Source organism: Aulostomus chinensis, chromosome 3, assembly GCF_037954235.1.
Source record: "Aulostomus chinensis isolate RoL2024-O1b breed Wild chromosome 3, RoL_Achi_v1.0, whole genome shotgun sequence".
NCBI lineage: Eukaryota > Metazoa > Chordata > Actinopteri > Syngnathiformes > Aulostomidae > Aulostomus > Aulostomus chinensis.
In genome coordinates this window covers 18,397,718-18,423,564 of record NC_141322.1, presented here as the reverse complement: position 1 = coordinate 18,423,564, position 25,847 = coordinate 18,397,718, and the positions used below count along the sequence as shown (strand labels likewise).

The window sequence follows — 25,847 nt, the reverse complement described above, 5'->3', positions numbered from 1 at the left end:
CATTCAAAGAAAAAGATGTCACGTTCTGCTCAGGAGAGATAGTCTGTTTACTGTTAACCAGAATTTAAAACAGGATGTATTTGCGGTGTTAAAGTTGTATCATGAAAGTTTATTTCACTAAATATTTCATTAATTAAGAGTTACTATTCTTCATACATTCATTTTCATGTTAAGAATTTATTTAAAATCAGTTTTCGTGATGTTTGTTGTTGCAGAATTATGTGAAGGGGCAATATGCTCTGATACTAGATTCAGCATCTGTGATTACAGAAGGCACTTGAACATGAGGAATTTCATCGTCTCATTTTTTTCCCCCACTGTGAGATGCATCTGACACACACCTCCATTATTATTCTCTTTATTACCTCCACCATGTCATATTTTTGCTGCGGTTTGTTTGCCTGCTCCAGGAGGGGTGGAGCGCAGGCCAAGGAAGAGCACATTACATTTTGAAACCGATCTGGATCACAAGGCAGATCGGGATTTGTTTTTTTTTTTTCCCCCCATTCTTTAACAATGACAGATTTGGACATTTTCATTTTTGGCCTTTCGGTGTGTTTTGAATTCACAAAGACGTCTTTGTGAGGGTATATTTGCATCATTCGCACAAGTTGGGGCCGAAGGATTATTTCAGTTAATCCACCCCCTTGAGTATTTGGCTCTGAAAAGAGAGGAATACTGCCGTATCTGCTGCTGAAATCCTACAGTTTACATACAATGAATAAGGCGGAAGTGAAGGTGTTTAAACTTTGATTCAAGGGCGTCTATCAAACTTACCCAACATGCCCATGTTAACTTTAGCCAGACTTGTTGTGGTGATGCCTTTGCATCATTGGGAACAGGAAGAGCTAGAGGAAGGAAGAAAAGGAAGAATTTCCACAGCACCTAGTGCACCTGAATAGAACCAATGTTGGAAAATTAGAATTCCCCATATAATGCTCCTTTCCTCTGCTGTGGTTGTGGAACCAACAGTGTGTGTCAGTATAGGAATTAAACTTTGGTATGCATCTAACAGAAATCAAACACACAAACAAAGAAATAACTACAATAAAATCAAGAGAGAGAGAATCAAAAATGGCACTACATTTTAGAAAATGTCAACAGCTGCTCTATTTTGACACCTCAGCCCCTGTTCTCCTCCTGTGTCTCCGTTGCCAGAGGGCTGTGGATTATGGGCCGTATGTTCCTCCTAGAGGGGTCTCTCTCGGTAATCTGGCAGCTGTTTAATATTTGCTCACCCACAGTGGAAAGGCAGTGTGGCCTTTTCACTGCAGGACAGCCAGAGAGGTAGAATGACTGACGGATTGAGGGTTCTGGAGTCATGTGTTCCACGGGACAATAGGCTACTGAGCTGCAGGGCAGGGCGACACGTGAGAGGGAAATCAACAATCGCGGGCCAAGATAGAGACCTTTGATTAAAATGAGAATTGGTTTGTGGAGAACATGGAGAAATGAAATACGTCTTCATTACAGTGAGAGCAGATGTGTAAGGACTCTGGGAAGAGGCTTTCTGTAAAGGAGGCATGACGTGCTTAAGGTGATAAAAGGGCTGGGTATTTTTTAATCTCTCAGGCTTGATCCTCTTGATATCATTCTAAATGAAATGAAACTGCACACTTCTGAAGTTAAGACATACAGAGCAGTCTTGCTGTCAACAGGTATATACAGTTATTGGTTCAGAAAGAGCTTAATGTGGTACTGCATGCACAGACATCTCAGCACATATAAAGTAAGTGGCAGTCACAATAAATCACTAACAGGGGTGTCTTTTATGAAAGTCTCTACGCTTCTCATCCCTCTCCCAGTCCGTGTTGAAGATGAATATCGTCTCTTGTCCTCCAGTAAGAATAAGACCGAGACCCAAAGTCTGCTACTTCCAACAGGCAGATTTGGTTAGACTGACACAAAAGTTCATGTGAAGAATTACTTTTTAAAGGCCATGAACTTCAGTTTAAAGGCCAAGATGTACATGCCGACTAAGCTGGATGTAATAAGCTGAAATCAAGTCAATAAACCTCACTCAGCTATCTGACGAACAAGCTGCCTGACACACACAACAGGATTTAGAGGGAGCATGTGTACGTGTGTGTGTGTGTGTGTGTGGGGGGGGGGGGGGGGGGGGTAACAGTGCTGGGAAAAGACGGATTTGCTGTCCAGATGGGCTGATGACCAGATACCCCTCAGGATGCTCCAAACTCCTAGCGTCTTTCTTCCATTTTAAGCACACTCACGCCTCACTCTATACAACAGGACAAGGGTGCACGCAGGCACACACGGACAGACAAACACACACACACAAATTCATACATACCATTATTAGATTCAGACAGGTCAGAGCGCAGTTTTAATCACGTCGCTGCAGTTGTTAAAAAAAACACCTTTCAAGACTTAAAAAAGAATTTGAAGGAATTGTAAAAGAAATCCATGTGCAACTTTGTAAAAATTTGGTTTTATAGTTACAAAAAGAAATGTCCTTGTGGGATAAAAGTTTATGTTGCCAGGGCAACCATTATTCTCATATCAATAGGCTGAGTGGGTCAGATAGATGTGAGAAGCCGATTTACCCCTGAGCTTAATGGAAATATTTTTTTTAATACATATTAGGGAGGACTGACAAAAATACACACTTGACCAACGGTGTGTGACGGCGAGCTGGAGGAAGAGTCCCAGAGCCAAGAGTACGAGGACAGTTCTGCTTGAAGTCTTCCTCCTTTTCTATATTGGCTTGAGAGTAGGGCTCGGCAATAAATCATACACTAATCAAAATCAGGCTTAAGAAAGATTACCATTACCCGAATAAGGCTCACCAATTTATCGAATCTGATTGAAATCACAATATGACCTTTGCTAAAGGCAGAATGTGAAGGATTGTGGCGCTGACTGCAAATCCTACTCCAAGAAAATGTCTTCGGTACAGAATCGGGGGGGGGGGGGGGGGATTACACAATGATTAGTTTGATATCAATTCAATATGAACAAAGAAACAAGGATGGTGATTCTGTCTGATGGAGAATAAACTGCAAAATCAGTCAAAATTACTACAGTCAGATATGTTTTTTCCCAAATCTTTTAGCCCTGAAAACAAAACTATAATTCAGTCTGCTAGAACTGGAAATTTAAGTGAAAATGAGTCAAAAATCGAAATGAAGAATCTGAAAGACCTGCCTCGTCCCGCATTGACCCACTCCACTTCGTCTCAGATTGGCCGGTAGTGGTCAAGTTGCTGGGAAAGTGGAGTCACTGAACTGGCAGTGGCTGGACGGGTGAGAAACATCTACTCTGAGGAAATACAGGCACGAGTGGTGAGGTTCAAGTACTTGGCCTGACAGTGTCAGCAAAAAATGAATAGGAAGTCAAGATATGCCGGGGAATGTTTCCTGTGACGGCCTGACAGATAGACAGCACGGCACAGGAGGGCAATATTCCCATGATGTAAGAACCCAGAAGCAGCAGTATATCAGAGCTCCATACGCATCTCCTGAGACTGACACAACAAAGCTTCTGAATCTGTTCTACAATGGGACATCATATTTCTGACTGGATTTTCCTGGGAGCTGATGTTAATGAGTTACACCACAAGCTGATTTTCTTCTCATGAATCTTGGCTCCCGAAGTTGTCATGACGGTTCCCTTTGGTGGCCTATAGAAGTGCACTGTTTAGAAGTCAAATAAATGAACGAGCAAACTGAAACGGAGTGATGGAATGAACCAACAAAAATATGGTAATACAGAATATCATATACTGCATATAGAAACTGCCTTCTTGAATACTGGCAACAGATGAATTTATATTTGTAATATATTTCTTGCATTATAATGGATTTATTCTAGAGTGGTATACATAATTTGAACTTATTATTTTACGCAGATCACAATTGTAATATTTTAGCCACCTATGTGTTTTGGAGGGGATGCGTAATTTGTGCACAAACAGATATCAAGATACAGAAAATTAAGCATGGAGTTGTAGTGAGTTCTGTGGGGCAACTATGAAGTCACACACTAACGTAGAGCCTCCTACGCACTCCATCAGTGTGCGCTGCTACATGAACGATTTAGTATGCAGACTGCTCACACTCAAGTATACTGAAGCAAGACCAGCCAGACGGTTTCACCCAGCCAGTTTGCTCCCTCACATCTCCGAAAAACGTCACAGCAAATTTCCAAACAGGAGCGACTGCTTGTTCCCATCGCTGCACAATTAACACACAGACATGATAGTATCAATCACATCATCAAACTCCTGGAGAGTAAGAGAGAGAAACCACTTTTCCTACAATGGGAAACTATTTCTTTGACAGACAATTTACATTTTTGTCGGAAAAATCAGCATTCGCCCCACTGAAGTCTCAATTGTGTTTTCCTCTGGCAGGGCGGAAAAACAGCAGTTCTCTGTGAGCATGGCGCTTCAGGCAGGATTCGCATTTTTTGGGGGGACTAGATCAGTGGTTAGAGAAAGCTTAGACATATCATAGCCCACTCTGTGCAATAGAGAAAAGGAAAAAGTGATGAGACTGTCATCAGCATCACTGGAGTCTAAATATAGCCTCGTGCATCCACAGCCTAGTGTGTCCTCCGCAGACTGTTAAACAGCAAACTGAGAGGAGAAGAAAGCATAACTGTAAACGCAGAACCATTTGTTGGTCAGAAGCTGCCACTTGATTGTTGCTCTCTCTTATGTGAAGGTGATTATTTTTGAGAGCCCCCAAGAAACTAGAACTGTGTGTTAACCAATAAAAATGTAATGGAGGGAACAATGCTGGGGGAATGGCAGCATTAATAATGAAGGAGACTTATCTTGCTCTCAACTACAGCCTGCATTTTAAAGCAGACACACACACAGAGCATACAGGCGTGTGCCTCCGAACGAAAAAAAATAATTTCACCGCACAAGCAATCAGTCACAGAGACGCACACTCTCTAATGATCTCACACCTCACTTATTGACTCTCATTTCACCTTCTGCCTTTTGATGTCATCACAGCCACTACTCCTGCCGTACTGCGCCATCCCGCACAGAAACCACTGAACAGAGAGCAGTTAGGGGAGTCTGTGCCCTGAGCCTAGGAGGCATTAAAGATGTAGAGGGGCTGAAGAGGATCAAAGCAGGTGCAATCCTGCCACGCCTTCATTTCCCATTCGGCTTCTCACTGCCTGACAAGGGAGCGGGGAGGGTAAGTGTAGGACCGTTAAGCCTCACCGTAGCTGATGATGTTGCACATGACAACATCGGGGCTGTGGTCTTACTTGGAAACCGTGATGATGGTCAGAAGATCTCTGAGGTGTTTCATCGCATTCTCATTTCTTATATAGTTTGTCTGGTGTCCTTTCACCTGTATTAATATGTGGGATGACGCTCCCTGCTCTTTCAGGCAAAGAACTACATTTATTCATAGAAGCACTGAAGTGCCATCAGCCAGCTCGCAGGCAAGCAGTGTGGTCTGTTAGCCACGAGTGAGATTCTAATTTTGAGAATTTTGGACCATCCACTTGTGTGGGATGTGTGCATGAAGCAATGCAAAGACAAGAAACGGCACGGGACAGAATGGCCGAAACGACAACTTAGCCCTTTTGCTAACAGTGTTGCTTTTCCTAGAAGGCTGTTCATCAGTGTCTCCAAAATCCACAACAACAGTTCTTGGTTTTAAACTTACGAAGCATATTCAAAAAATAAAATATTCAAAGGGGCGGGGGGTATTACAGAATGTCAGAGATCGTGGACTTGACTGCATACAGAGATATGTGGAAACTAGCCGTAATGCTAAAATGTGCAACAAGCAATATAAAAGTTTAAAATTGTAATTGTGTGTTAAGACTTGTATTTCAACATCACTTCAACTTTAGATTTTTGTCGGTTGGACTGCTAACCAGAAGCGGAGTCAAACCCTGCGAGCTGATGATCTAACGATTACATTTAGCATCTCTACTTTTTCACCTGCGTTCTCCACGTTCTCTCCAATCGCGACTCACCACATTCACACTGCAAAGGAGCGTCGGTGTTGGTGTTCTGCACGTGTGCCACCCGATTTAAACTCAATTAAAGTTTGTGGCGGTTTTGTAAAACAATTTTAACAGCTGCGTACGCCACCAACTGGACAGCATAAGCACCGGTACGCTTTTTTTCTGCCAAAATTTGGGGCGGTGGATGTGTAAGTCTGTAGATGTGGGCGGATGATGGCACTTATGCCAAACCCACCAACGCAGACCCAAATGAACACCTGACACTGAAACCATAAGTTGGTCCTCATTCTTTTCCTCGTTCTCTTTTAGTCCACTATTCCTTCTCTCTTCCTCCTTCCGCGACTCCAGCCCTCTGTCCTCTTCTCACAAATTTTCCACTTCTCACATTTTCTTCACTCCTTCACTGAACTTCTGATTTTCTCTCCTTTCTCACTCTCCCCATTTTCTCTCCTCGTATTGTTGTACTTCCTCTCCTGCTCCTAAGGTTTTCTCCTGTCCTTTTCACCTCTCTCCCACTTTCTCTCGCTCTCCCTGTCTTATGGTTCCTAGCTTGTTAGTCACTGTCTGGCTCTGCTGTGATTGGTCGGTTGGATGTCAAGAGCTTGCACTTTCTAAGACTCTTATGAATAGTTACGTTTTATAATATATCAGTACTTGTAACTTTTTCCACTTAGTTGAAGGTTTTTTTCTTTGTACTGTCTAGTCTTGACTGTACCCTCTCCAACTAGCGACCAACCAAAATTATTAAAAAAAAAAAAAAAGGTGTTACAGATTATCTCTTATTCTGTACAACATAGTGGGTGAAGAAGGCAGGACAAGAGAAAGGAAGAGGAACCTCTGAACAATGCTTCAACAAGATCATCCAGTAACCTTGAACCAAAAGCACCCTGAAAGTCTCTGAGATAGTCCCAGGTCCCAGAGGCTTGTTTGAGTCTGGTGTCGCGATACTGCAGATGAAACCACACACACACACACACACACACACACACACACACACACACACACACACACACACACACACACACACACACACACACAAAAAGAGTGCATAACAAATAAATCCTCAACCTGAACTCCGCTCAGTCAGTCAGATGACAGAAGAAGAGCAAAGCAGCGTGTGGGAGGATTCCTTTACCCAACCCTGAGAGGAAAAGACTTCATAACTATATTACATGATTTAGGATCATTATTAACAAGAGGGATGTGTGTGTGTGTGTGTGTGAGAGAGAGAGAGAGAGAGAGAGAGAGAGAGAGAGAGAGAGAGAGAGAGAGAGACGCTTTTTATGGTACAAAATGGAAAAAATTCACAGTCAGCAGTGATATATGAATCCTTACACTGTCAGTAAGTGTGAATGTGAGATTACACTCCTCCACTTCCATCAGATGGCATCTTCCTCTCGGCAGCCAGAGAGGGGAGTTTGCCAAACAGGGGACTGAGGGCTGGAGCCGGAGTCAGCGAGGTGAGTAGATCACCACAATGTAAACTGGGTGACAATTTTGGAGTGCACTTCCCTTGTGGAGAGGATGAGGATGGAGCTGTGAATGGATTTTGAAGACAGTTGAAGGTAACATTGATGAATTTTAGGTTTAACTGACATTAAGGTGCTTTCACGCTGACATTCAAGGGTTAGTTCGTTCAAGGGGGAATTTGTATTCTTAATATTATTAAGAGGCATTTCCCTTAATCCTTAATCTTTTACTTTACTGAAATCCACATTCAGCTGCCCTTCTAGCCAACAACCAAACAAATGAATGCACAAGGCCATTCAAAGCCTTTATGAATCAATTATAATTTAATACAAGACACACGAGACAATCAATATACAATAGTGATTTGATTCACTTAACAAAAATGGGATTTTCATACACTGATACCACCTTGTCTTGACAATATAAACCCCCCCAGTCCAGGGGTAGGGAACCATGTGCCATGGAGAGCCGTGTGTATGCAGGTTTTCCTTCCAACCAGACACTTTAAAAGGTGATTCCACTGATTAACACACCTTCAGCCACAGAAGAGTGTTAATCAGTGGAATCACCTGTTAAAGTGTTTGGTTGGAAGGAAAACCTGCATACACACGGCTCTCCATGGCACATGGTTCCCCACCCCTGCCCCAGTCTCTATACCGTCATTGATAGGTTCAGACCTTATTGATTTTTGGGTCTTTATGGAACTGGGTCTCAATCCCCACCCGTAATCCTGCTGGTTGACTGACAGACTACTGTACAGCCAATCTAAATGGTCTTCATTCACACGTCCTTTCAAGCTTACGCACATGCAAACACACACACAGAGACACTCAGACACACACAGCCAGCCAGTTCTTCAAGAGCATGTTGGGGGTCAGTGTCTTGCTCAAGGACTACACTGACTGACACAGAGAAATAAAAGATGTGGAATAGCAGGAGCACAGCATGTTCTAGAAACCTTTAACAATTGATGGTTTGATGAAAGTAAATGTTGAGGACTGTACGGAAGACTGCAAGCAATAAAATGCCACAGTTCATCATAATTTTGTAAACAGAAACTGGGACTGCAAAGAGATATTTATATTCAGTCACAGTACCATCTAGCGAGCCAAGGTGTCTTGTTTACTGAGAGGATGCACACCTTAAACCAGTGCCGTTCCACAAGCTAACCCCTAATGGGGGCATTGCATGAAATATAAATGCTGTGGATGGACAAAATTAATTTTCCATATTTAATTTAACAAATAATAACATCAAAGATGCTGGAAATGAGTGTCTGGTGAATAAACCATGAACAATATGGAGGTGAGAATCAGTGCTCAGCAGCAGGAGAACAGGAAGGTGCCACTGACTGAACAGCTAACAACCTACACAGGAGCTCCCAGCTTTTAGGAACACCATCACAAAACACCAAAGATGGTCTTGTTGTTTACACAGATGATTACCTGGGCTGTATATCATGGGACTTTGTATAATTTAGTGTAGCTGTCTAGAAATCTCTGTAACTTTTGTTGATGAATGATTCAACTTCTTAGGGAACATTCAAACTGGATGGGACTGCGAGTTTTGATGGAAGACATTCAGGTGGATGACAACACACCTATTAAAAAGGAACAACTTGTAGGAATCCAAACAAACTAATGTTTCATATTCCAAACTTCAAACCTACAGGTAACAAAATTCTAAAAACATTTTAAACAAACATGCAAATGCTATTGTTTTTTTTTTGTTTTTTTTAGCAAAACCCAGAAGGTAAAGCTCTCGCTTCGTGCTCCGTGCCTCATTAGGGTTGAAGCTTGGTGGTTAAACAAAGCAAGCGAAAATATTCAACTTTACTTCCATACTTGCTGCAGTCAGGAAGGAATGTTACACGACTATTGGGTCTAGCAGGCTGCAGTTTGCCGTCGAGGGTCTTCCATCAGTTACAACCACCAAAACAATTAATTAAATTTAAAAAAAAATAGAAAATGTGGTGATACATTTACATTTATCTACATTTCATAGATATGAGGCTTGTACAGCAACAAAATAGTTGCACAATAGATTTATGTAATACAAACTCAGAAGTTTATCTCTGGGCACTTTTCATCTAGAGCAGGTCAAAGCCATGCTTTAGCCCCCACCAACCCCCGGTGAGCAGCAGAGGTGAGGAAGAACTCCCCTTCAAATAAATGGATGACTAAATGGACTGGAGCTATCGGCTTCACAGCTAGTTTCTGTATGCAAAGACTGGTGTCTGAGGCAGCAGCCAGAAAAACAGCCCGATCATTGTTCACTTATTCTTTAGGAGCTGAAAAAGGTGCTTTCACCAAGATCAAACAGGGCTTGCCTAAATCCTTTCAATATAGCGTGACAGCTACATCTTTATCCTTTCATTTCTCCTTCTTTCACCATCGGCCTTTTTTACCCGAGAGATGATACAATCCCAAGCATCCTGTTCTAATACACCCACTGCTTTCATTTGACATGAGAACTACTGACCTCAAATTACAAAGTTATCAGACATTCAACTGATACCATAAATTAACTGATACCCCCATTATCAGCTGCATAGCTTTTAAGCTACTGTTACACCTTCCAGTGTGGGTGTGTTTTGCATGGACGTGATAAGGAAAGGTGAGCCAGCGAGGAAATGTTGGGAGTGGAGAAAGCGTTCGAGTGAAAAGAGAAAGTTATGCACTTAACCTGCTCTCCGATATGTGAAATGTGAAGCACTGTGGAAGGCCAGAAGGCGTGTAAAAACATTTAACTGCTGACGGCTGGGCACCGGGCCAGACAGTAATTCCTCTTGACCAGTCTGGTCTCTCCAGTCTCGTTGGGGGCAGTGGTTTGCATAATTTTTCAGGGAAGTTTAAGCCTTAAAGCTATACAAAATTATGCTTTATTTTCTTTTCTTTGGGGGGGCAGATTAAGGTTAGAGACACAGGTTTGGTATAAAAAAGTTTGCAGTTTGATCCCATCCTGGACTGTTGCTGAAGTGCCAGGGAGTGCGAGTTTGTGTTTGCGGCAATCAGATGGTTTAAGTCCTAATTTCCTCAAGGAATTGAGAAAGAATCAATTAAAAGTTAAAAAAAAGAGGGCAATTAGCATCATGATTTAAAGAAGAAAACCAATACAGATCTTTGTAGCCTGCAGCTTTAGGCTGACTTTACAGTGTGAAACCTTCATCTTCTTTAGAAGGCGTCGCAATTACATCCAAAATAATCAACTAGTTATTCAACACACTTGGTGCAACAGTAAAGAGTAGCGAGCTAGATCAACTCTTGCATTGTTTTTGCAGATTTCATCAAGTAGAAAAGAGATCATGTCATAGGAACTACATTTTCTGATAACAAATCCACTTTATCCAGTCTGCCCAGATCTAACCATCGAACAAAGCTAGCAAGAAGCTGGCAAACAAGCACAGCAATTCACAAGTAGAGAGCTGCATATTACACTCAGGTTTTGGTCAAGGCCAAACCAGGTTTAAGGGAGATTATTACTAAAGTGGTGCAAAACTTCTTCTTAAGACTCAAATTTTGGATACTCTAGCTGCTCGCTAACACTTCAGCAATACCATCTTCAGAAAGTTATATGATGTGTTCTTTCCATTGGCCCCAAGAAGCCAGCACAGTAAATGAATCAATTCAGGCTTATACACAGTAGAAGATAAACATGTCAGAAGATTGAGTCACATCTGCTGCAGATGTTACAAAACTACACCACATTAGTGTCTCTCAAATTTCCTCATACTATACTATTTATACCTTTTCAATTAATCATACATGATCCACGCACATTTCTAGCACATTCACATTGCAACCCCCCCCCCCCCCCAACCAAGCCTGTCTAAACCATGCTCCATTATTCATTAGCCTTGCTATAGCTGGCATGCATAGTGCACTCTCACCACTCCGCGACTCAAGCTGGATGTTGGTGTGTTATTGTCCATCTGCTGAACAGGAGCAGCTTAACGACCTGTCAGAGCACTCCGGTTGACCCGTGAACTGCGGCGAGCACTTCTCGCCTTATAGCGGACAAATGTGAGCAAATAAAGAACTGGTGCTTTCTCTACAGTGACAACAGTTCGTTTGACAGACAGAGCACAGACACTCGTCACCATTATGTAAGCACTAGAGCCTATAGAGGGAATACGACTACACTTTAACACCAGGGAATGTTATTTCTATGCCCTCAGACCGTTAAGTTTTTGACAGTGAAAACATGAAGAATTTGTTCTGTCCCCTGATGTGGGATGCTTCAGTAAACGTAGTTCTGCTGGTAAACGATAACTGATAATATTTGGGTAAAAAGTGTAACAGTTGTAGTTTCACTATCCCTCCCTGGTGCAGTAAGAACACTGGAGGCATTCTTTTCTGACCTTTCGCGTCAAGTACAGTAAGTAGTTCAACTCCCAGTTGCAGTACTTTCAGCTAAACAAAGGCATTGTTCACCACATGTAAAAGTCAATGAGGCATTGTTGCTGTACAAGCAACAAGGTGTTGAATGTGGGTGTTAGGCCCCTGACGCACTGAATCTTTGTGGTGTGTTGGGCACGATAGCTTTGGTTTGCCCCTGTCTGCGGCTTTCCAGACAATCGCGCATGTGGAATGACAGAAATCACTCTGACTGCCTGGTCTCCTTGAAGGACACGAAGGATCCCCACAAAGTGACATGAAAGCCTTGCCACCACTTCACATTTTGGTGTACCTGCATCCACAACAGACCACAAGTATTACGCTCACAATAGGGTACTTGTGTCAGCGCCATGTTGAATCAAGCAGAACTATAAATCAGCCGTCATGCACATAGAAGGCCTCCCCTAAATGGATCCGTTTGAGTAAATGTCAGCAGCAAATGTCAATAGCGTTCTGAGGCCTGTCCTAAGGACATGGAACCTAGCATGTAGGCCACGGGACTCAGACGTACCTTGGGTTGTGACTACTTAATCTTTTCATCTATTCTTAATATGCTTTATGGGCCTCATCTGCTCATGTAATGAATTAAACAACACATGAGTGAGGGTCTCTTGACAAGCAAGACACAGAAAGGAGAACAGTTGATGACATACATTTAACTATGAGCAGGAGAAGAGTGAAACAAGTCTTTTTTTTAACAAATGTAAACAAAAGTCCTCTCCAATAACAGGAACAATTAAACATCATTAAACTTGGTAGGATGAAAGTTAAACTTCCAGCAGTATCTTTTCATCCTCATGCCAAAGTAATCCAAATGTCGTCATGCTAAGTTGTTTTGAAAACAAGTCACTGACATCATGTGTTAAGCCTTTTCAGCTTCCTGCAATGTCTTTGCCTGTGAAACTCCAGTAGTGTAATGTGGATTCAAAAAAAAACAAAAACAAAAACTTCAACCGACCTCCTTTGTTTCGAGTGTAAAATCGGGGATAAAAATAAGGAAATAATAAAAGCTAATACTCTACACACAGAAGACACATTTTGAGGAATACAGAAATGGAATGTGTCAAGTGATTACTGGCGAAAGAATTCTACTTGTGACTTTACCTCGATGTAGGAGGCAAGCCTGGGGTAGACCCGGTACGGCCCCAGTATGTGGGACAGAGGCGTGGTGCAGGGGAAGCTGGTGGTCACTGCGTGGCTCACTTCAGGCAGGGAAAACACTTTGAAGCCAAACTTCTCATAGAGCTTCTGTAGTTCCTCATTTGGCTTCTCTTCACCCTCGCACAGGACGCTGCCTACGACGTAGCGACACTTGTCCGATGGTCTCTGAGAGGACAAAAACACAGACAAGCACCATTTATCATGATGTCAAGAATGGAGAATTAAATTTTTTTTTTTGTAGTAATTCAAGGATGTTGGTGGGAGAGGTTTCTTTATTTTAATGATGAATTATTATCCAGGTGATGGCTGGAGGCTCTTGCATCTGCATGCTGAACTGGACTGACTGAAGCAATTATGTTTAGCTATGACTCAATATGTAAAGCTGATATATAAACTGCATCAGCACAAAACTGGAAAGTGTGCATGTATAAATAGAAATGCTTGATTTCAACTACAGGAGACGTTGTGCCTTTACATAGTCTTTAGTGTCAGTGAACCAGAGAGCTGCCAGCTGTGGAGAGTGCATAAGTGTAGTTAGCTTGGTCTCAGATGTAACAAATTCAAATGCATCTCAGCTGAGAAACATGTGAGTTAAGTGTACCACAAAACCCTTGTTCTATAATACGTGGTCATATAGTCACTGCTGATATTTGGGAAATGATAATCACAATCCAAATCCTGCCAATTTCCACAACTCAGCTCTTTGACGACATGCCATGTAACTTTCTGCCTGTTCTACTTATTAAACGTGTTTTGCTTTCCACATCTTTCACCTTATTCCAGCAGCTTCACATGAATAGTCATAATTCTACTCAGTATTATGTTCTATGCAGGCTGAGCAACACAATAGCCCTCTAAGAACCGGCACTGGTCATCTCGCCTGACAAGTAATGTGTGTTCGTGTGTGTGTGGATGTGGGTGGGTGGGTGGATAGGGGGGAGGGGGCTCCCTTCCTTCCCTACCATTATGTCTCATAATGTTTCCACACATTTGAATGCAGATGTGACAGAAAGCGAATTGCAATCACTGACCGAGTTGCCAGTCAGAAGAAGATCTGACAGCAGATTTCCCACTCACGTCTGTTTGCAGACTGTCTGAGCAGCATCACAGTTTCACAGTAACCTTTATTTGTGCGTTTGTATCTTACTTTAACCAAAAAATCCCTCTTTCTAACTGCCAGCCATTTTATAAATCATCCCAGAGTATTTGAAATCTCCAACTACATCTGCAAATGTCAATGGAAGTGAGCAATAATGGCAAACAATCCAATTATTGAATCTGATCATTTGATTTCCTGTGTTAATATGTGGTGTTCTATTATCCCTTAAAAAATCGTCCTAATAACAAGCACATTTTCTGTACAATTCAATCGTGATCTGGTAAAATTATTTCTAAAGACGATTCAGGGAGCACATAACTCTGCCAAGGAGCCTGCATGGACACAGAACAGCAGCATAATATCATCAGAATCCATTCATACATTTTCCTTCCAACAGCAGAAAATTCGTTTTCCAGATTTTTTTGTCCTACATATCAGCCATTACATTTTAAAAATGGGGGGGGGGGGGGGGTCCTCTCTCCTTGGTGGAGGTGATCATTTATTCTTGTAGATAAACAGATGATATCTATAAAATTATACATTACTAACATAGAGAACAGTAACAGAGGGAGTGAGCAAACCAACAAATCCCTCAAGCTTCCACAATTCACTAGAAAGATAAATGATGCTCACTGTGCCAGACTAATTCTACATTTCTACAATTTTGTTTAGCAGACACTTTTCTCCAAAAGCGACATGCAACACAAGCAAGAATTTAGACTGGAGGGGAAAACCTTATATTGAGGACAACAACGTTCTTCAAGTTTGATTGGGCGCAGGTGCTGCCATCTTGTGGCAGAAAAAGTGCCGAGATTTTTTTTTTTCTGAACATAATGTAACCATAACTGGCCGCAATAATTTAACATCCACAATATCTTTCAACATTCAACACATTCAAAAGTCAACATTGTCACCCTGGAGGGCAAAGAGGAGATGGGTCAGATTTAAGTGCCTAGGTGTTCCCTAAAGAGTTGAGTCTTGTAATGTCCCTTAAAAATAAAAAGGGACTCTCGTTGTATGGAGTTGGGTAGTTCATTCCACCATTTGTGGACAACAGAGGAGAAGAGTCAGGCTAGAAATTTAGAGCCATGCTGGGCTGGGAGCACCAGCCGTCTCTCACAGGCAGAGCATAGCGGCGAGAGGGAGTGTAGACCTTGCTGAGGGATTCCAGGTAAGCAGGAGCCGTTCTTGTCATCGTTTTGTAAGCCAGAAGAAGAGCTTCGAATTTGATTCGAGCTGCCACTGGAAGCCAGTCTAGCAACATTAACAGGGGGTGACGTACAGTTTTGGGCAAGTTAAAGACCAGACATGCTGCTGCATTCTGGATTATCTGTGGAGGTTTAAATGTACACGCAGGGAGGCCTGCTAGGAGAGAGTTGCAGTGGTCGATCTGTGAAATCACAAGGAACTGTACCAGAAGCTGTGTGGCTGGTTGTGTCAGGTAGGGTCTGATCCTCCTGATGTTATAGAGGGCATAGTGATATGACACAGCAATTAAGGCCACATGTACCCCTAAAGGTCAGCCGGTCATCAATCATAACACCCAGATTTCTAGCAGAGTTTGTGGGCACGGGTTGATTTGAATCGAGCAGAACACTGATCTGTGGTTGAACGGAGGGACACGCTGGAAAGACAATGAGCTCAGTTCTGTCAGGTCCATTCACGTCAAGAAACACAAGAGATGATAATGAGCTTGATTTGTTTATTATAGTACAAATTGGCGGTAAGGCTCTGTTCAGAGGAGTCCCCTGATCATTTTTCATGAGCACCATGAAACAGGGGACCAGCAGCGTGAGGGAAGGTTCTCCAAGTTTAAGACTGGAAGAGCAAACATACCCCCGTGAACAGAGCAGCAACATGACATGGAACGAACTATGACATGTATACACGACAAGGTGGAGCTGGGGAGGTGGAGGGTAGCAAGTTGCGAGCAGGAGCAACTGTAGCAGCAGATAGCAGCAGCAGCAGATAGCAGATAGCAGCAGATAACAGATAGCAGCAGCAGATAACAGCAGAACCAACAGATCCTGAGATGCTGAGTGCAGAGAGTGTGGTGAGGTGAATTTGATGGTTCACCATATCAAAGGTCAGCAGACAAGTCCAGCAGCGGTAGGACAGAGGACTCACCAGCAGCTCTAGCCAGTCGCAGTGATTCTGTGACTGACAGGAGTCCTGGAATGGTCACGCCTAAAGCCAAATAGATAGGAATCAGTCAGGTTGTTCTTCTGCAGATGCTCAGAAACTTGGTTGAAGACTGTGCACTCAAGTATTTTGGACAAGAATGGCAGAAGTGAGACCGGCCTATAATTTTCAACCAGGGCTGGGTTGAGATTAGGCTTTTTTGAGCAGCAGAGTGACCCGAGCTTGCTTACACCAGTTTCCAAGGAGGAATTGTCAGCATGTGTGACTGAAGGTTTGACTGTGGATAAGATGGTCTGCAGGATGCTGGTAGGTATTGGAACAAGAGGACAGGTTGTAGGTTTTGAGTTAAGGAGAAGTCTGGAGACCTCATCTTTGCTCAGAGGAGCAAAAGAGCAGAGTGAGGCAGCAGTAGCAGATTGGAGCAGACTGAGCTGGTAAGGCTCAAAGAACTGGTTGCTGATGGTGGCCACCTTCCCAGTGAAGGAGGAGGTAAACATGTCCAGAGTCAGTGCTGTGGAGGGCTGAGGGGCTGGAGGAGAGAGTAAGGAGTTAAACACCATAAACTGTTTTCATGTGTCAGAAACAGCACAGATCTTGTTCTGATAAAATGCTTGCTTTGCAGACTGTAGGCAGGAAGTGAAGGATGCAAGTTCTTGTTGGTAGGAAGACAAATCAGTGGGTTCTTGGGATTTACGCCACTTTCTTTTTGCTGCTCTGAGTCCTGTTCTTTAGACACCAAGGGGCAGAGTTTGTTCAGAGAGGATTCTAGAAAGGAACAGAGTATTTCTGTAGCCTCATTAACAGACAGTAAAGAGAAATGTGTGTGGTCAGGCATGGTAGCGCACACCTTATCCGACAGTTGTGTTGCTCTCAGGGACTTCAGGTTTCTGCGGAAGGAAACCATCTGTGGGGGTTAGGGATTTTTTACGATTCTGATTCTGCTTAACGATTTGTTTCTTTATTGATTCTCGTATCGATTCTCATTTGGAAAAAAAGAGAAAAGGTCGATTGGCAAAAACTTTGTTTAGTTTGGAAGTAACATGACCTTACAAACGCAAACATGATAGGCAGTGTTAGTTGGTTAGTTACCTGCAATACTAACAGCAGAGGACGTGCAAATGTTGCCACTGCTGCTGGGTTGAGATTCACTCTGGAGCAGATCAAAAACTCAACATTCATTCAAAGTTATCACATGCTGTGTGTGCAAATGTTTCTGCATAGTGGTAGCATTTCCTCCCTTAGATGAAATATCCACTTTGCAAGCATTGCAAGTTGCCCTGTGCCCGCATTGTTTCCTGCTGGCTGCACTGGTGAATGACATCGCCACACATGTTGTGAAGCTTGCGTAATGACGTCATTCGTGCCCACTTGAATCGATAAGGGAATCGTTTGCAAAATGGGCAAACGATTCCAAGGAATTGAAACACTGGCAACCGGTTCTCAACAAGAACCGGTTTTCGATCCCCATCCCTGGTGGGGATGCAAAAAGGTGGCAGAGAATTGCACCAAGAAATGGTCTGAAAGGTGTAGTGGGGTAACCGTCACATCTGCTGTGGAGTAGTTACGACTCAGTACCGAGTCAAGGATTTTGCTAGCTTTGTGAGTGAGAGGAGAAAGAGCCAGTTTGAGGTCAAAAGAGGAGAGGAGTGACAGAAAGTCATTCAACTGTGTCTTGTCAATGTGAGTGTTCATGTCTCCCCTGACAGTCGGTGGTGTGCCTCATGAGGGATGTCAGAGAGAAACGTGTCCATTTCTGAGACAAAACTATCCAGATTGCCCCCTGGTGGGCAGTACTTAACCAGAATAAATGCTTTAATAGGTGCAGTAATCTTTAAAGCATGATATTCAAAAGCTGTGTTGTTCGGGGGACAGGGTTTGGTACAAGTTCAATTGTTTGGAATTAGCATGCCTGTACCACCTCCTCATCCAGTAGAGCAAGGTGTATGACAGTGTAGCAGACAGAGAGAGCAGCTGGTGTAGCTGTGTTTTCTGGGCGGATCCATGTCTCAGTCAGGGCTAGGACCTGAATATCTGAGAGTTTCATCAGTGAACTGATGAAGTCTGTCTTAGTGACTGCGGTCCGACAGTTCCAGAGACCAAAGGTAATGGAGGGTGGTCAAGGAAAACATTTCTGGAGTGTAGAAACGTTTTGCAGAGTTCTCTTTCTATGAATGGTGCATCTTTTTCTGTACCTATTAATCATTGGGATATGTATAAAGCAGATGGTGCGTTAGACTGGTTGGATAGTGAACAGACAGACAGTAGCCGGTGTCCTTGTGCAGGTAGACTCGCATGTCTTTACCCTGTGTGGGCTGATGCTCCAGCGCAGCTTGAGCAGATATAGACCCGAGTGAGTCACAGCTGTTGCCAACTTAAGCGATCACGCCCGGCTGAACTGCCCCTGTCTGATTTCACCTGGGCTATCAATAGAGGGTGTAACCCGCATCAGCTGACCTCACTTATTGATGCAGAGAGAGGCCAAAACTCCAGTGCTAAGCTCTTGACAACCAAAGAATCAAAAACAACCAAAGCAGATATCAACTCACCCCGGCTGGTTCAACCTTCCTCTCAAGTGAGTTTTAAAACTTGCTTGCTTGTCATTATTGCACAGAAATGACTGAAAACTTAAGTAGTTCCAAAATAAGCATGGGATGAATGTGGGATTTGTAGTTAATGAGTTAAACATGCAAAACCCCCTATTATGGTCCTTAAAGACCTGCTGCTGGTGTGTGCTGTGTGACAGTGGTCGTCTGTGGAGGGCTGGCGCTGAGGGGGCACAGATGGGATCCAGTAACACTCATCGTCATGTCCCTGGCATCTTCGCTTAATTATCACATCTAAATGACACAACCCTCTCCTCTTTTCCATCTCATTTCTCACATTCTGGGCTATTTTTTGACAGCATTGTGCTGCTACTACACTGCACTGTCTCCCTTTGTTCAGACAGTAGCCCTGGTGCAGTAATTTGGCGTTGTTGGCTGCCAGCAAGACTCTCTTGACTGAGCCAAATCTATTTGATCGGCGAACCCTGTAACACACAGTGACTCTTAATATCTGCATCATGTGGCTAATAATAATGAGTGATGGTGGTTGTTCAGCCTGAGCAGATAATCTTTACTGTCACCTGACAGAGACCCTTGGCAGCATATTCAACAGTGAGTCAGAGAACACAGATCACCTGCTTTTGACAGTGAATTATTCATTCAAGGCAGCACGAGATATCCTAGATGTGTTTTCTATGCAGCAATGAGTTATTGCTAACACAGACAGTCACAATGGCTGTGTTAGCAATGTCAGAGTAAGTTATTACAGCAGTGCTGCAATGAATCCATTAAAAAGCCAAGTAACAGTTTTATTGTGGAAAAGTGATAGTGGGCTCAATATTTAGAACAGGATGACAGGTTCTAATAAAATCATTACTGAGATGAAAGCAATTCATAATTCTTTTCATGATGGAACCTGTAGTACTGCTCATTACTACTCAACACAGACCTCACGCTGCCACAGCAGCAGTGATTCATAAACACAGTAAAACAAGCTCCAGGTCTTTGTTGTTACACATATTTATTATCACTCATGTTGGAAATTATTTATCATGCAAACACTAAATCACACAGAATGATGCATCGGCTCTATTGTGTGTCAGGCATTAAAACGGCATCTTTTATTCTGTTATCCATCAAATTTGTGCCCTCAGAGTTCCTCAGGTGCCATGATATGTAGAGGGTGAAGCTGGTGAGACAACAAAACTCCTCAAACATTTTAAAACCAAAATCCTTTAAAAATTGCAGTAGACTATATTTAGGATTTTGATGGACTGTGCAGACCTTCTACCCTGTAAATGACAACGCAAATGCTTATGTTTCTGCCAGTGGACTTAAGTTTATCAAAGTTTATTAAAAAGGCTCGGTGTCCATTATGACCCTGCCACATTATAGTATAGCCGGGCGTTAGCAGCATATTATCTCTAGCTCAGGCTACATTAGCTTGCAATGCTGCTACTCTCAATTGTGTGCAACGCTTATGCAAAAATTGAAAGTTCAGATTTTAGCTCATTAGACAACCTCGTCTGTTCCTCAATGAGCATTTCTCTCCAGTTACTATAGTGCAATACCCTTGTATATAATAGACATGCACCAGTGTCTAATTACCACGTGTGGCAGCAGAGGTCACTTTTGCCTCTACTCAACAAAAAGTGTAATTGCCTTATCTTTGTAACCTTTGAGCCTTTTTTTGTCCTAAACACTTGTATTTTAGATATTCTTGTCTAAACTGATTTATGTGAAGTGGTTGGTCTGCAAGGCCCTCTTTCTTTCATGATTTCATCATATATATTGCCTGTCAACACACTCTCCTTACTCCCTGTCAGCGCTGGTGTATGACAATACACAACAATATCCATTCAAACACTGAGGGGACAACTGTCCTCCCACAGCCTTCACTTCCAGTATCTTTCCCATCTAGCTATCTCTCATGCTCTGCTCTGATAGATTAGAGTGTGTTAGCCAAACCCGTAGTTCACTAATGATATCATTCAGGGCTGGAGCTATCATTCACATCCCACACAGAGGCAATAACAAACAGCAGCCCTGACTGCATCTCTTTTCTGTTTCCTTCCAGATAACACACCCCAGACGCTACAGGCAATTAAGAAAGACAGGAACACCACTCCATATACTTGACTTGCCTCATATCCCTCACCACAGTCTGTGTCTGAAATTTTAACCCCCCAAAAAAAGGAAGAGAATCACGAAAACTGTACCGTAAATTCGACTGCTGCAAGAGCAACGTTTGTAAAGATTCCATTTCTTACAGGTAGCAGAGGGGCGCCTGCTGTGGCTTTTGATTGAGAACTGTGAGGCTTTTACCTCACCAAGAGAACAATGACATGTTGTTTGGGACCATGCAGAAGAAAACCAATTCAGCGAGCACAAACTGAAAAATCCACGGTTATCGCAATGGAGCAATCAGGTTTTACAAAAACATTTTTATCTGACTACTTCTCTGCTGATTTCATGTTCAGCCAACAGCTGTTTTCCTACGTGTCCCTATGCTAAAAAAGCCTGGTTAATAAGACAAAAGACGCATGCAGCCCACTTTGGTTGAGTGTATGACCCATGGGATTCTAAGATGGCTTCCCCTCACAAATGGTGCCATTCACATCTACCTGATTTCCTTAAGCCTGGTCTCCTAGGACCTGTTGGAAGAAAAAGTAATTTCAAGAGCAATTCTTTGCTTGAGGCTACAAGGGCCTTTTTTGATGGATGAGGGCTCTCCAACAATAAAAAGGTACAGCTGACAGAGGTAATTCTTTATTAGTTGACACGTGATGAGGATTTACTCTCTTCATCTTTCCTGCTCTTGGCCTCTTCCTGCCTATCAGCACTTTGGATGTGGAGTTCTGAGTGCTAGCGCATTATAATTGGTCCTAGCTTATGTATTAGCACTGGCAGAGGGGAGGGGGTTGGGGGGTCCATTAGGGCCAGATATGGGTAGCAAGTTTCCAGTCAATTTCCAAAAGTTTTCAATGGGCTTTGCAACCTGTGAATTAAGGATTTTTAACCTTTTTTTCAGCTTATGACAATACAAAATGTTCATATTTATGTATCTATATGACAAGGAAAATACAGTTAGTCTAAATGACCTCAGAATATTCAGTCTATCCCTGTTGGCAGTCAAGTAACCATAGGGTCAGCAGTTCAATCCTCACTTCCCCCCGGTGGCCATGCAGAAGTGTCCTTGAGCAAGATACTGAACCTCTAATTGGTCCTGATGATGAGGTGCATTTTGCATCATCAGAGCATGAATGTGGCGACACTGAAGAGCACTTTGAATTTTGCTACAGTAGAAAGGTGTTCTATGACTTTGGTCCATTAATTTTTCCATTATTTCCCATGGAAATCTGTCCATCCCTTACTGTAAGAGTGCAGCCAAGTCTCTGCCTAAGCAAAGGAGAAAAGAAAAGATCAGAAGAGTGTTCCGCGCTCTGCCTGACGAAGAAACATCTACATGCTCATTAAAACAACCGCCAAGAGACCAATCAACCAAATGTGAACTAAATTATCAGTGTGAGGATGATTAACATTAAAAAAGAGCTTAACATTCGCTCCTTCTTTAAATGAACTGCATAAAACGTGAATACAACAATAGCAACACTGCAGAGGCGTAAAAATACTACATTTATTTCTGTTTACGTCTACCTTGCAGTGGGAAACTCGCTGGGTGTATTCAGCATTTGTTATAAACAAAGAGCCAGCAGTTACATATTTGCCCTTCATGCTCTTGTTGTCATACTGGGTGCTGTGATTGTACAAAGGTCCTTCACTGCACTGCTGTCAATAGTCCTGAAAAATTCGGAACCTCTCTAGACCTCTACGCTGTCCTCGCAGCGACGTCCGCAGCAGAGCATGACAAGCAGCTAATGCAGCATTCATAAAGAGCACATCAAGTTTGTGAAAAGCGGATAACAGCCAAAACTCATTTCATCTACACTACAGATGCACTGGATAAACATAGTGTGCGAACACACACACACACACACACACACACACACACACACACAAAAACAAAAACACCGCTGTCTCTGCTGGAGAGCTCTTGCTTTCTGCTCAGTGGTTCAGAGTTTGATTGTCTTTCTATATCTGGAGCACCGAGACAGATGGTGTTTAGGGCAATTCCATGTACAAGCAAAGAACCTGACACATGGGGAGCAAGACTACAGGATTAACTGTCTCTCATCTCATCTGTCTTTTGGTTCGTCGTGTCTGAGTGATAACCTGTCTTGGCTGAGTGCAGGCCAGCCACCTCCCCTCCCCACCACACACACACACACACACACACACACACACACACCAATAGATGAGGCAGCAGAGATGAGGAGGGAGCAGGAAAGAAATTGAAACTAATCAGGCTGCACAGTACTGAGACCACAGGTATGCTGCCATACAGTAAGCAAGCTTACCCACACTAATGTTGTTAAAGTAAACCGATCACCATGGTAACAGCGATGGTACAAAGCAAGAGTAAACCCCTGATTCAGGGCGCATAAATATGCTATGGCTGCGGCGATATAACTAAAGCTACAAGGTAACGGAGGAGGGCGGGGCCTCAGACATTGAAGACACCCTGTGCAGACGTGTCCTGAGTCGCCCGATCACAATTGGACAAGTAAAAACCTCCATTATTTCTATCCACAAGGACCAAATGTGTTGCTTTGACTGGAATATTTATCCATTAGTATGTCTACCACAAGGAACACACAAAGGTATATAGCTCAGATTGTTCAAACTGTAACTTGGAAGTTTTAATTCTATTAAAGCAAATAGAGAGAGAGAGGACACATTCCTGCTCCCGCTGTTGAAAGAAGGTGGCCATGTGTGACCAAGAGCACCTCCAAACGTGGCTTGAATGACCAGATCTCATCGTGTCTTGAGGGTGTTCACACTTGTACTTGAAAACTGACCACGTGTGATGGGAACACGCCAGATGCAAGTTAACGCCAGGTCTGAACAGGTCCAAAAAAGATTGCACACTCACGACAGAGATGAGGTACGGGTCCGAATGGGTCCTTGAGTCAGGCCCCTCTGGAAATCTCCTTTTCTGCCTCTCTCTTTCACCAAGTGCATCTTTGTCCCTTTAGGCTGTGCTCAGACTTAGCTGGTAATTACACATGGCATCCTGGGAGCTCTGGCATGTATAATTACTGGCAATGATAAGCAGCCTGCTGGAGGCAGGACACAGTTTTCCTTCACAACAGTTGCGGGGCTGGTTCCTCACTCCTCGGCCAGCTGGACACTGTGTGGCTCCCCTTCATCCAGATGTCACAAAGCACGGAGATAATCTTCTCTAATTGTAGATATGAATTCACTTTTGCTTCCTTTCTGTACTCACGTTCAACATTTTCTCCTTTGCCTTGCTCAGATCAATATTAGACTTAAATGCGTATATCATGACACAGGGAATACATGGAATGATGGACCTTTATGTTGTACCAACTCATCTCAACATTTCAGTTTGTAGAGTCATGAAAGAAAAAAAAGTGCATCCTTGAAACACTAAAGATTGTGTTCAAGGATGAAAAAGCAGTGAAACCCCCCCCCACCATTTAATAGCTTCTGCCTGGACTGCTGCAGTGTGTGTCTCACTATAGAGATGTCCATAAACATTAACAGGGTGCTTTACTATGGGGATGTCCACATTCTTGCATAATATTGGCTTGAAGACCTGTGGGACCAGACTTCAGAGTATCAGCATATTTATTTCACATTTTATATCCACATTTTAAAAGTGGCAACTACTCGCCAGAAGCCCCCCTTTCATGTTGTTGCTGTCGACAGACATACAAGCGGCAGTAAAATGCTAATAAATTTGACTGGGAGTGCAGTGGTGCTCGGCGCTCTGATCAGAAATTCCGATTGATGAATTGGAGTACTGCGAGGCTCTCAAGGTGAGTCAGACTCCAACCAATTTATATCCCTCTTCCAAGGCAGTTCCGCACCTCGCCTCATCTCTCACTGCCACTCCCATAGACGTCTAACACATGACATTTTATTTTCTCCTGCCTGTCACGGGGAGCAGTGAGTGGGTTTGCTTCAGAAGCGAGACACAAAGTGGGAATTCAGTAGATCATAGACGAACCAAACAGCAGCTCTAGTTGAGATCCGATAGCAACACAACATATTCACTGTGTCGCAGCAGCTACGTTTGCTGCTTCGTCCTACCATGTATCAGGCTCAATGCCAAACACATGACAGAACACACGTCAAACTCTGTCCATGTTTGAGCTCCTCACGCTGCCATGGTAACCGTCATGACAAAGAGATCACGACGGGGGGCTGTCACTCCTTTCAAATAATCAACCAGATTCATAACATGTTTTCTTATTAATTCATTGAAACTGATGGCAAACACCAATTTTGGCTGTGACAAGCATTCCAAATATTTCAGTTCACGTGGGTTTGGATGAATATTGGGTTTTTTTGTTTTGTTTACAAATGAACAGATAAATATAAGTCAAAAATCAATGACAGCAAATGAATTTTTAAAAAGTGAGCCAAATATGACCTACAAAGCATCTCAGGGCCTGAGAAACATCATTGTTATATCATCACAAAGCCTCTGAGAGTGTTCGATGATGCACACGGTCTTCTTCTTCTAATTTCTGGCTGACCAGATGTAGCCGAGGTGTATTGCTGCCCTCTACTGGTTAGAGCATTTACAAGCGACGTCCACACATAGGGTCATCCGGCTGATTGATTTGAATTATTTTACAATTTTACTTTCATCAATTAATCCGATATTTTTCTTATAGTGTGCCAACTGGCCTCTGAGACTTTACTTTTGCCTGAATAAATGTTGCTTTGTGGAGCCTTGCAGTCTACACAGAAGCTCTCATACACCACAAAATAACTAGCTGCAGCTAAAACATTCAGTTAATGCCTTTTGTATTTTATTGTCTTGGTGATTTTAAAGAATATCTAAAGTCACTGTCCAGTTGGCCGCCCCTACATTACAGTGACTGACCTTTATGAGCCGCAGAGCTAGATGTCTCAATCCCTCCCCTCTGGCTTGTGTGGGAATAAATTATGGCAATTGCAAGAACACATGCAAACACACAC

General features: G+C 42.9%; 1 protein-coding gene across 1 annotated transcript in view; it reads right to left on the bottom strand.

The window, feature by feature from the left end:
- The window catches only part of tex264a (testis expressed 264, ER-phagy receptor a), a 69,075-nt gene that overhangs the window by 39,111 nt on the left and 4,117 nt on the right, over positions 1–25,847 (bottom strand). The window contains exon 2 of the mRNA XM_086199252.1: positions 12,933–13,154. Within this exon, the coding sequence (XP_086055378.1) occupies positions 12,933–13,154 (222 nt within the window). The remainder of the gene's footprint in view (positions 1–12,932; positions 13,155–25,847) is intronic.